The 12,484-nt window shown below is 34.1% G+C and overlaps 2 protein-coding genes across 2 annotated transcripts; both read left to right on the top strand.

The window, feature by feature from the left end:
- Positions 1-6,810: 6,810 nt before the first annotated feature.
- On the top strand, positions 6,811-8,262 carry LOC135133985 (brachyurin-like). Its single transcript, XM_064062552.1, has 6 exons — positions 6,811-6,944; positions 6,997-7,139; positions 7,203-7,350; positions 7,713-7,799; positions 7,847-7,995; positions 8,050-8,262. The coding sequence occupies exons 1-6, from the start codon at positions 6,848-6,850 to the stop codon at positions 8,209-8,211; spliced, it is 786 nt and encodes a 261-aa protein (XP_063918622.1). The 5' UTR covers positions 6,811-6,847; the 3' UTR covers positions 8,212-8,262.
- An 840-nt stretch (positions 8,263-9,102) lies between these two features.
- On the top strand, positions 9,103-10,865 carry LOC135133984 (brachyurin-like). The gene is made up of 6 exons (XM_064062551.1): positions 9,103-9,202; positions 9,947-10,097; positions 10,153-10,307; positions 10,365-10,451; positions 10,507-10,650; positions 10,699-10,865. Exons 1-6 carry the CDS (start codon positions 9,103-9,105, stop codon positions 10,863-10,865), a joined length of 804 nt encoding a protein of 267 aa, XP_063918621.1.
- The last annotated feature ends 1,619 nt before the right edge of the window (positions 10,866-12,484 follow it).

Here is a 12,484-nt window from a genome sequence, read left to right as displayed (position 1 = left end):
GATTTACTCAGGAATTACAAAACCGAATGCTTTGAAATCTTAAAGATGTTTTAAAATTATCATAAGCATGGTAAATGTTTTATCAAAATGTATTTGGTCGTTCCCCCTAAAAAAATTTATGACGTCACCACAAAATTTTGTTGAATAAATTCTACCTAAAATGTACAAAATATGGTGAGTTTCTTCTTGTGATTTATCATTCCATTCAAATTTTTTCGTTTTCCATATACAGGCTGACTCAAAAAAATTAATGAATGCGTGAATTTATTTTATTGAGTTAATCTGGAACAACAAAACCGAATGCTTTGAAATCTTGCAGATGTTTTAAGGTTGTAAAGAGCATAATAAATGTTTAGTCAAAATATATTTGCTTATCCCCTCAAAAAAACTGATGATGTCAGCTCGAAAGTTTGCCGAATAAATCCTATCTAAACTGTACAAAATATGATGAGTCTGTACTTGTTATTTATCACTCCATTCATATTTTTGGGATTTGTATATACAGGGTGACTCAAAAAAATTAATGAATGCATAAATTTATTTTATTGATTTACTCACCAACTACAAAACCGAATGCTTTGAAATCTTGATGATTCTCTAAAGTTGTCATAAGCCTGGTAAGTTTTTGATCAAAATGTATTTGCTCATCTCCCCTAAAAAATTTATGACATCACCACAAAATTTCGCTGAATAAATCCTATCTAAAATGTACAAAATATGATGAGTCTCTCCTTGTGATTTATCATTCCATTCATATTTTTTGGATTTGCATATACAGGGTGACTCAAAAAAATTAATGAATGCGTAAATATATTTTATTGATTTAATCAGGAGCTACAGAACCGAATGTTTTGAAATCTTGCAAATGTTTTAAGGTTATAAAGAGCATAATAAATTTTTAGTCAAAATATATGTGGTTATCTTCTCCAAAAAACTGATGAGTCTGTACTTGTAATTTATCATTCCATTCACATTTTTTGAATTTGCATATACCGAGTGACTCAAAAAAATAATGAATGCGTAAATTTATTTTATTGGTTTACTCAGGAACTACAAAACCGAATGCTTTGAAATCCACTGCGAAAAAAAAACATAATCGACATGCAGTCGTCACATTTCCGACAGCGAAGTACTGTCTAAACTCTTTAGACCAATTTTTTAGATTTGCTTTTACAGTGACTTAAAAAAATATATGGATCAGTCAATTTATTGTATTGAATAACTCAAGAGTTGCAGAAATGAATACTTTGAGATCTTGCAGACGTTTTAAAGTTATTGTAAGCATGGTAAATTGTTAATCATTAAAAATTGATGGGACGGCTCACTTGATTTTCGCAGATACTTTTGGAGATACAATACAGTTATTTTTAGTATTAGTTACACTGCACCAATCCAAGGTGATATACGTGTTGTTCGTAAATGTTGATTAGGTCATCACAAAATTGTGTGAAGAAAAGAATCAACTCGAAAATGCTGAATATGTTACATTATACTTTTGGTGCGAAGGAAGTTCTATCGAAAAAACGTTCGATCAGTTGTTTGACAATGGTTGATATAAATAAAACTCAGTAGATACTCATACTCGAAATACGAAGTATCTACTCGAATATCAAATCAAAATATTTCTAGTTTTTCTAGATGATGCAAATAGGTAACACTTGATGCTCAAGTAGCATCTTGATACAACAAAAAAAGAAAACACTGACAGTGTTCAACCATCAAGGCAAAAATCGGGTCACCAAAATATAAGTCAGTATGGGGTAGACACCTTGAGATGAGAATCTCTATGGCCAGTGTTAGAAAAAACGTACTGCACAATTTATGCATAAATAAAAGTTAATTACCTGAAAAGTTTTCGATATTCCCGCTGCTAATATGTTTTTCAAACTGAATGCACCTTCTGACGACGCTCTACGTTCATGAAAGTATCCATGTTTAGTCAAAATTCACTTTTACAACGATCCTACTCGTTTTCTAAGCTGCTTTACAGACAGTTCAGTCATTTGCCACGCCGATTCTCATTTTTAGATTATATGCTCACAAAACGCGTAGGTAGATTTTCAATTTGTGTCCGGGGAGATACAATGTTTCCAAGTAGGTACTCAGTACATAGAGTAGATGCTCAGGTATATAAGATTATTACTCTTTCTAAGTACTTCTTACTTCGAATATGAGTATCTACTCACTTTTATTCATACCACCCATGTCTCGCTTCAATGTTTGATTATGTTGATTATGAGCACAACGCTGATCAACTTCCGTATATAAAACGACACAAAATTATTTTCACGGTCAATCAAATCTGTAAATTTTGTCTTGAGAATTTTAAAATACTGAAAACTTCAAATCAAATCCTCGAATAACGGTAAAGTTTGAGATTTTGTCGAAACCAGCAAAGTGAACATAGGTAAATAGAATGGCAGATCAAAATTAATAAGAAACTTTCGCAATGCGTAACTGAATTCACTTTAACGAACACTTTTCTTGAAATAAACGACGTTTTTTGTTACGAAAAAACAAACAACGACTTGAAATGCAATAATACTTTTCACAATCGCACGGAAGAAATAGTTTTGTGTGACACGTCAGTCAGGCGACAGGTCCGTCAGGAATGGCCAACTATTCAAATTCATTCCAAGTGGCGATTCCCGTGCAAAATTTTAAATTTTTTTTTTATCTTTTAGCCGTCTTATTTTTTATAAATATTCTTACATATAAACCTTCTCCTGACGATAAGGAACACGTAAAAAAAAGAATCGTCCAATTCGGTGAGGCCGTTCTCAAGTTATGGGCGTACATACATTTCGGCGAGTCATTTTTATTAATATAGATTTTCCATGATCTGGATTTTGATTTCGTCCTCCTGCGTCCCCACCCACCACGGAGTCCAACAAGGGGACGTCGAACTTCGACGTCAGGGCTAGCAGAAGGATATAGCCCCCAGGGAAGCTCATCCTGCAGTACGCAACCTCAACTAGTGAGGTTACTCGTGCTCAGACTACACTTCCCCCAAGGACTCACCCTGTCGGCGGTGTGACCCGACGACACAGCCGATTGATCTGAGATGGGTTAATCTCGACCTCCCGTTTTGGTGGAAATCCAGGCCAAAGAGGCGTGTTGCCCAGCCTTGGTGACACACTGCACCAAGGGGGGCTCAACCTCCAGGATTCCTTCATCCCACCTTACGGGTGTCCACGCACGGCACAAACACGCGGGAGCTTGTCCGCGGGGCTGTTTTGACGACCCCACACCAGGGGTTTAATCCCGGGGGGGGCACGTTTATTTCCAGCCCTCCTCTACTGAACCGCCTTCGCGGCCGTCTAAGCCGACAACCACCAAGGCATGTCCAGGCAAGACGAGCCTCAGCCCTAACCTACATATCTGGAGAAGGGAAAAATCCAGGTCGGACTTCCACCACCCCCAGGAGTGTTTAGTTCCGGGGGGCATATCCGCCCTCCCCAGACCTCCCTTCCCCAGACCAGCGATTTTAGTTATGTAACTTTGCTAAAGTGTTTGAACTTGTATTGCACACTTACATCTCAAATCACATGTCTCAAATGATTTCACCAAATCAACATGGTTTTATTAGTGGTCGCTTAATTGAGACCAATCCTATACCTTTCACTCAATTTCCTCATGATTCTTAAGATGATCAACGCCAGGTGGATGTCATTTATATTAACTACTCCAAGGTGTTTGATAAAATAGACCACAGTTTGTTAATAAAGCTAGAATGCTTTGGGTTTGCTGATCCACTGATAAAATTGTTTACATCCTATTTAGATAGCCGGTATCTTTTTGTGGAGTTAAATGGATATAGGTCTAAGTTATTGAAACAAGAAACTGGCGTGCCTCAAGGATCTGTTTTGGGTCCCCTGCTGTTTATTGTATTCATAAACCATATTGTTGACATCATAAATAAACGTTCTCTTCTATTTACAGATGACTTAAATAAATAGATATGATGACGCCGCACAATTACAAAAATATTTAGACAGAGTTCATCAATGGTCTGAAAACAATAATTTAAAACTTAACAAAAATTATGACATTTACAAAAAAAACTGAGTCTCTATTGTTTAATTACAATATTGATGGTACCACGCTTAATGGACCTGAAGTGATATGTGACCTCGGTGTAATTTTTGACTATAAACATTCATTTTCACATCATATTCAGTTTATTTCAGAGGCAGCGTATAAATCCTTAGGTTTTGTTATACGAGATGGCCGTGAATTTGGTGATGTTGAAACATTAAAAGCTTTATGTCTTAGCTACTGTAGTTCGCGAATGGAATACGCTTCTATTATATGGTCTCCTATATATAATATTCATATTGCTTCTCTTGAGAGAATTCAAACAAGATTTTTCAAAAAGGATGGTTTATACATATATTGCATGGTGCTTATCCACCCAGAGGTTTCTCTCAGCAATCGCTGCTTGCTAGATTTCAAATGTTTTCTTTGTTGACCAGGCGTGTTGAACATTCCTTGATACTTCTGTTTAAAATTCTTCAAGGTGTACATGAATGTTTGGCTATACTCTTCAATTTAAACTTTAAGATCAACAGAGCAAATGGTCGGAATAAAAAGACTTTTTATCTTCCTGCAGTCCGTACTCTCAGTGCTGTTGCTTCTCCTTTAATGCAAATGCTATCTAACTGTAGAAGCCTAGAGGCGAATGACATAGGCATATTTAATTGCACGATTAATGACAAGACGATATTTTAATAACTCTCAGTACTGATCGCTTGTTGAATTTGCTTGTTCCCCTTCTCCTGTAATTGGGTTATTACCCGTTGGACACTGTAATCAATAATAATAATATTAATAATAATAATAATTTTTAAGATAATAATGTTGGCTTGTAGCTATTTGACACTTTATTTGAAAATTATTTGACCGTAACTGTCAAACTGAACAAGGAACGCGTTGATGTTGCCAACATCATTATTTTATAAATATATTTCATTATCTACATTTACTAGAGGGCATTTTTTCGATTATACGTAATATTTTTCAGTATTCACACTGTCAGTTAACAAGACGATGAATATACCGGCTAAGGCTTTGAAGTTTTTGCATATATTACAATTTATTTACAAATACATTATCCACGTCAACATATTACATAATAAGAAACTAAACTTAGAAATAATGACCAACTAAACAATGAATATACGAGGTAAGCGCCAAATATTCTCGGCCTAACAAAGAAAGAGACCTGATGGAAAAAAATTAAATATTTATATTTCAACATAATCTCTGTTAACTTCAATACATTCAAAACTACGTCCAACTAACAGCTCTATGCGTTTAAAAAAATTATTTGAATCTTTATCACTAAAATGATGTAGTACTGCCGTTTGCACCTCTTTATCCGTCCAAAACGTTTTCCTTGCAAGTCGTTTTTTAACTTAGAGAACAGTTAATAATCGTTCGAAGCTAAGTCAGTACTGTAGGGTGGGTGATCAAGTTACTCGAAGTCACAGGCCCCTATAGCAGCTTGAGAAAGACATGCGGTATGAACGGGCGCATTTTCATGAAGCAATCGAACGCTTCTTGTTAATTTTCTCGGCTTTTTTTCCCAAATACGTTCTCCTAATTTATGCAGTAAGTAAGCATAATATGTAGCGTTGACAGTGGTATTTCATCCTTTAAAATTAATCAACAACATTCCTTTACAGTCCCAAAAAATTGTGGCCATGATTTTTTTGGAAGATTGGTTCGTCTTCAAGGGTTTCTTACCCCATGCGAAATAACTGTGATCATTTTTTTTAGTAAAATGTGAAGGACAAGCTTCAGCAAACACAAAAACCATCCTGTCCTTAATACCCTTTAGAGCAATTCCATCTTTTGATAAGAATTTGATTGCCGTTCGATTTTCAATTTTAAACAGGCATGCTGAGTCCATAATTTTTCAAATATTACTCCTCAAATGTATCAAAACTAATGGGCAGTGGGGCTTGAAATTTTACACACATACTGCGGGGACCCTCTAGTCTTTTATGAGTTGTACAAATTTCCCGACGAGCAATCGCAAATATATCAGGCCGAGAATATTTGGCGCTTACCTCGTAATTAAAACTAAAATACTTATAACCTGAAAACTTCTTGAAAATACTGAAATAAAAACAAATTTATACCATTTTCAAAATAATTCTCTCCACAATAAACTAAGACTACTGCTGTTTATGCATACGAACGTTTAAATTTGGAGTGTGATTGATTAATTGATTAATTAATACAACGATGAACCACGCTGTGTAATACCACGCAGTCTGATTCGCTGAATGGAAAAATCGTCCTAGATAAAATGAAGCTTGTAGGTGTGCATATCATTAGTATGGGGATATACTGGATCAAGTGAACACTTAGGAGCTGCAAGTGATCTAGAACAAATTCTTACACATTCAGTTCGAAAACTAAAACAATTTCATTCATCTACACGCAAGATTAACATCTAACTTATTGTTTTCTGTTTTGTTTCAGGTGTTAAGGGTCACTCGTTTATACCTAAAATTGCAGGAGTCTGTAGTCACTAACCAGATACTTGTAACCACAAAAAATATTTCAAGTTAATTATGAGGTCTGTAGTACAAGTTTACATAACAGTAATCGAACACGTGTAGGAGATACTCGCGAGATAAAGAATGAAACAATTCTATATGATTAGATCTGTTTAATCTCTGTAAAGTTTTATTCCATTCTTCTGCACCTCTCGAGTGTGTAAAAAATGTACCTGAGACCAGATAACTTAAAATTTTTTATTATCTTAAAACATAAGACACACTCTACACTTTAATATAAAAGCACCTTTAGCGAAAAAATACCTTAATTAAACAAAATGTTCCGCCTTGCTGTTATTTGTTTCTGTGTATCATCGATCTGGGCTTTGCCTTCTTCACCCAGGGATTCAAAATTGTCACCCTTCAAACGTACAGGTGTGTACCGTAATACAGTAATAATAATAACAATAATAATTACAACGCTCAGGTCCCAGAATTATTAATGGAGACGAAGCCAGTGAAGGTCAGTTTCCTTGGCAAACCGGCATATATATAACTGCAGATGATGGGTATTTTTTTTGTGGAGGTAGCATAATCAGCGAGGAATGGATTCTTACTGCTGGACACTGTGTCCTTGGGTAATACATATTTTAAACTATGCAGTACGTTATATTATTCATCTTCAGAGCCTAGTCTGCCCAAGTCGTAACTGGAACTCTCGATGCAAATAATGGATTATTTTCAAACGCATCTACTTTTATTCTGCATGAAGGGTATGATGATTATACAACCGCTAATGACATTGGGCTAATTAAGCTTGATACACCTTTAGAACTGGGTGGTAAGTTTTATTAGAATCTCTTTATTCCCGGGCGTAGTCCCTCGAGTAGGAAAAAGTAGGTACTCCATTACCGCTTCAGTTTTTGGTTTCTGTTAGCAGTTTGATCATAGAACTAATCTTCGAAACTATTGGAATACATAACCGATCACTTTGAAAATTTGTACACTCGTTAAGGTTATTGTTAACATGATAAACTGCTAATCAGATTTCATTTATTTATCCTTTTCAAAAATTAGATGACACACCTTTTCACCAGATTATTAATTGAATAAAAAAGTTTCTCCAATTTTCTCAAAATTTTCTAAACGCAATATTATTTTTATTTTAATATAAGCGCATTATAAAAAATCAATTTGTTCCAGGAAACACAGATATTGTAAACTTGGCATCCGATGAACTTGAAGCTGATGTCGATATCACAGTCAGTGGTTGGGGTCTAACCAGCGACTGTTAGTAAAACCGTTCTTTTTTTTAATTTTATAATGTTTTTTTTTAGCTGGTTCTACGATAAGCGAATCACTAAATTATGTCGAGCTTCGTACCATCACAAACGACGACTGTAATCAGTATTATGGACCGGGGGCAGTCCTTCCGGAAATGGTATGTGCCAATTCTCCTACATCTGAAGTTAGGGGCACCTGTAACGTGAGTTTTTTCTGTGAATTTGGAAATTGCTTATTAATGAGGACATTCTTGCAGGGCGATAGTGGCGGTCCAGTAATAATAAACCCTGACTCAAATCCAATTCACGTCGCTATTGTTAGCTTTGTTAGCAACCAAGGATGCGAGAGCGGTATTCCTTCTGGGTACACCAGAACCGCGTACTATAGAGACTGGATTAAGGAAAATGCTGGAGTGTGAAAATGAAAGTATAATATGTGTAAATACAACAACAGAAAATAGTGGATTATATTGTGATGTGTTATTTCAATGCCTAAATTTTTTAAGAAGTTCTTGATAAGTGTTAGATCAAGGAGAGGTTAGCTTCTCCAGTTATTAGTGAGCTAATTTGATGCGACATTTCCTCTTTTGTGAACACGTCTCTCTTTGAAGTATATACAGAGTGTTGATAAAGTTCCCCACAAAATTAATATTTTCCTTAATCGGCATTTTCTTGAAAAATCCTCGAACAGATAAATTTTATTTTCTAAAAGGACACTTTTCTACGTAAAAATTATTTTTTTGCAACCAGCTGTTTTTGCAAACGTCTTTATATAATAATGATAAAATAAGAGTTATAATATTCAGAGCAATTTGTTCGATTATTATGGTTTAATAGTTTTAGTCCTGTTTTGAGAAGATTAACTTATTTAAATGAAATTAATTTCTACGTGACATTCTTTCGATGTATAAACATAAATATTCAAAATTTCTTGAAGAGTGTCTGGACGTGTGTGAGCTGTGCTCCGTGAGTTTTAGTTTTTCTCACTAATTTTATAATGGGTTATTTAATATAAATTGGACAGTCAGCTATATGTGTGCACTGTTATATTATCAGCAATTTTTAGCTAAATTACACAATTAGTAAATTAGTGTTGCTTGTTGTGTTTCTGTGATGCTTTTGGCGCGTGTGACTATCAGTTATCGCTAGAGTTTTTTTGGGTCTAATTAATTACCTGTCTTAAATCTTGTTTTTATTCACGTGGCTGAACTTTAGCTGGTTAATATTAGGTACAACAGGGTACAGTAGTACACATTAGCACCTTAATTATCTGTCCAGTAACCTTTTTTGTTTTCTATTATTTTCTCAAGATGGTTGTTTATTGTGGAATCTGCAATAGTGCTATTACGTCTGCAGTTCCTGGAATTAAATGCAATTACTGCACCAACCATTTTCACATCAAAGGTGTTGGTATTGATAAATCCCAATATGTTTTAAAATCCCTGCGTGGTGCTTGTTGAAAATGTGACGATTCTCTTTCCACAAAAAGTGATACAAGATCATGCAACTGTTGCAAATTACTACCAAGTTTATTAGATACAATAATGCTATGATATTTCCTCTTTTCTGGAATATGTTGATTCAGAAATTGTACGTAGGTTCATTAAATGCGCAACTGTGTTTAGGAAATAAAAAAAAGTAGTTACGAAGTTTTGAAGAAATGGTGGTCCATGGTATAAATACGAATATATTTTGTTCTAAACAGAAGCATTGAAAATGCAGCTACTGGGAGCATGACACATTCATAACTATCGCAAGGTTACAAGCTATCAAAAGTTCTCTGATTATGTTGTTAAGAAGTGTAGAGAAAATTTTGATCACGCTTCATTGTAGATAAGATCACCAAATTTTAAAGACAAAGATATGGTCTGTTTTTCGCATTACTATTATTCAGAGATATATATCTAACATGTACCTAAAATAAATACAAAATCCTGATAAACTTATTTATAGTCTTCATACAACGACATAAACTACAAAAACCTTGCATAATACAAAAAAATATTCAGTAAGAGCGAAGTGTTTCCTTTTGTAATTCTTTGCTTGTGCGTATCATCAATCTGAGCTTTGCCCAAAAATTTTTCCTTGAAATTTCCAGGTGAGTATTCCGACAACCATTAAAAAATAAGTATATAACAGATTTTAGAATTCTAGGTCACAGAATTATTAACGGGGATCCTGCAATCAAAGGTCAATTTCCTTGGCAAGTTGGCCTATATGTTACCACCGAGGACGGTTTATGGTTTTGTGGAGGCAGCATAATTAGCGAAGAATGGATTCTCACTGCCGCACACTGCACTAGAGGGTAATAAAGATACTACTGTATGTGCAAAATTTGAAAATTCATTGCGTTTTTCTAGAGGTATGTCTGCCCAAGTCGCTAGTGGTTCAATACATTTAGACCTAGCCACAATTACAAACGCTTCTACTATTATCACTCATGAAGATTATCGCCCTGAATCAACGGCTAACGACATCGGACTTGTCCAACTTGATACACCATTAAAGTTTGATGGTGCGTTTTATTAAATTGTTAGTAGGTATTTGTCATAATCATTATCTTCTGTCTTAGAAAATACAGCTGTTATCAGCTTGGATAAGGAAGAAGTTGCAGCTGATGTACCTATCACAATTAGTGGCTGGGGACACACCCATAATGGTTAGTAAAAATTTCTTATTTCTTTTGCCTAATTTATTATAATTTGTTCGTTAAGGTACTACTGAATTAAGTGAAGTGTTGAACTACGTCCAATTAGTTACTCTCTCGGACAGCGATTGCAAGGGGTATTTTGGTGATTTAACTCCACCTGAAATAGTTTGCGCTAATTCTGCTACATCTGAAGTTAATAAGAGTTCATGTAGTGTAAGTATTATTTTAATTTTGTGAGAAGTATTTTAATATTTAGATGTAGGGGGACAGTGGGGTGCAGCAGTGGTTGATGCTGCCGCAAACCCCGTTCAAGTGGCAATGGTTAGTTTTATAAGTTTCGTTGGATGTGAAGCTGGTACACTTTCTGGGTATACAAAAACTACGTACTTCAGAGATTGGATTAGAAGCAAATCTGGAATTTAAAACTACAAATAAAAGATAAACCGTTTTAGACCTTTACAAATTAATAAATAAGATGTTTAACAAATTTTTAATACCTATTTGTTTCAATTACCTGCAACCTGCAACCAATGTAATTTTCTAAAATTTAAGTAATAAGCAGCTTATAAATATTTATAAAGTGTGTCTTGTAATTCTGGTTTCACCGAAATATTTGGAAAATATCCACAGCGTGAGGTAAAACGATAAAGTAGAATTGCAAACTATTTTCTTCATGCTATATAAGATATTAATAGAAACCAGTTCTTAAACATTAATACTATTCTACCCGACTTTGTGAAATGGATATGTGAATTTTCAAAATACCGAAGCAAGCAGCCATTGTAACTTTTCAAATTCATTTTCTGCCATTAAACCAACCAGTAAAATATACGGCAACAACAAATGAGACGGTTATATAGTCTGAAAGAGGCGAAACAAATCAATGCCCATGAAATGAATGTAGTTATGACTCATTTAAGAAGTAGTATTTAACAAAAGAGAACTTTTGTGTTCAGTATTTTATATGTAAGACTTATATTATTCAATAAAAACTGCTAGTAAATTTGGCCTATGTTATCTATTTAAATTTTACGTCGTATCAAATTTTATGTATTCGAAAGCCATCGCGAATATACGATTTATTTCTCTTGAATGCCACTTAAAACAACAACCTGACGTCCGCTGAATTGGTTCCACTAGATCTTTCTGGATTCAATTAAAGTTTCTAAAAATGGTGACAACTGGTAATACTTATTATACATTTTGTTTCAAAGATAACCACTGAAAATGCAACCATTTGAAACATGATCAATTCAAAATTGTTTCACATTTATCGTTGTTGATAGTACTATCGGGAACTCGGGGAAACTTTGATTAAATGAGTTCTACTTTAGTCATTGATCAAAATGATCTTATTACAGTATTTCCTACAGCTGTCACTCAAAAAAATGTCATTTTCTGACTTAATGTTGTTTTCTAACTATATAGCATTTGGTCAGAAACTCAACCTGCCACTGAATTTATTGAGAAGCCTCAGCGCTTATGTTTTAATCTGTAATTAATGAATTTATAGTAGAAATAATACGTTTTTGGTAGACGATATTTCTCAACTTTAGTCTGCTTGTCAAATTTTAGTAAGTCCACTGGAAAAATGTTACAGATTGATCCACTTAATCTATAAAATTACATATACTCATAGTAGGAATTTTGAAAAAGAACTACGTTTGAAAAATTAGATTTTTTTTTGACCATTTTTAATATATCCTTTGTATCCAAAGTCGTCAAAAACACCAATTTTAGCACTATCTACTTTTATGTTTTTATAAATACGTTTTTGTGTTTTTATCAGACAGGATGTAGTATTGCAATCATCAACTTTCAGATTAATAGATCGATTCTGTAACTTATTATGTTAACAACATTCTGTTATCACTATGTAAACACAGCTAACATTATGTTGTTGCTATGTAATAACATATTTAACATAAATTGCAATTCGTTAAGCTTGTTTCTGTTATGTTAATAACATTATGTTATTAAAATACTCTGTAAAATAACAGAGACATTTGAGTCAATGTTATTAACATAATACGCTTATTTTA

Source organism: Zophobas morio, unplaced genomic scaffold, assembly GCF_036711695.1.
Source record: "Zophobas morio isolate AGI-343-1 ecotype UQ-CSIRO unplaced genomic scaffold, CSIRO_AGI_Zmor_V1 ptg000023l, whole genome shotgun sequence".
NCBI classification, from domain to species: domain Eukaryota; kingdom Metazoa; phylum Arthropoda; class Insecta; order Coleoptera; family Tenebrionidae; genus Zophobas; species Zophobas morio.
This window is presented reverse-complemented; position numbering and strand designations above follow the sequence as displayed.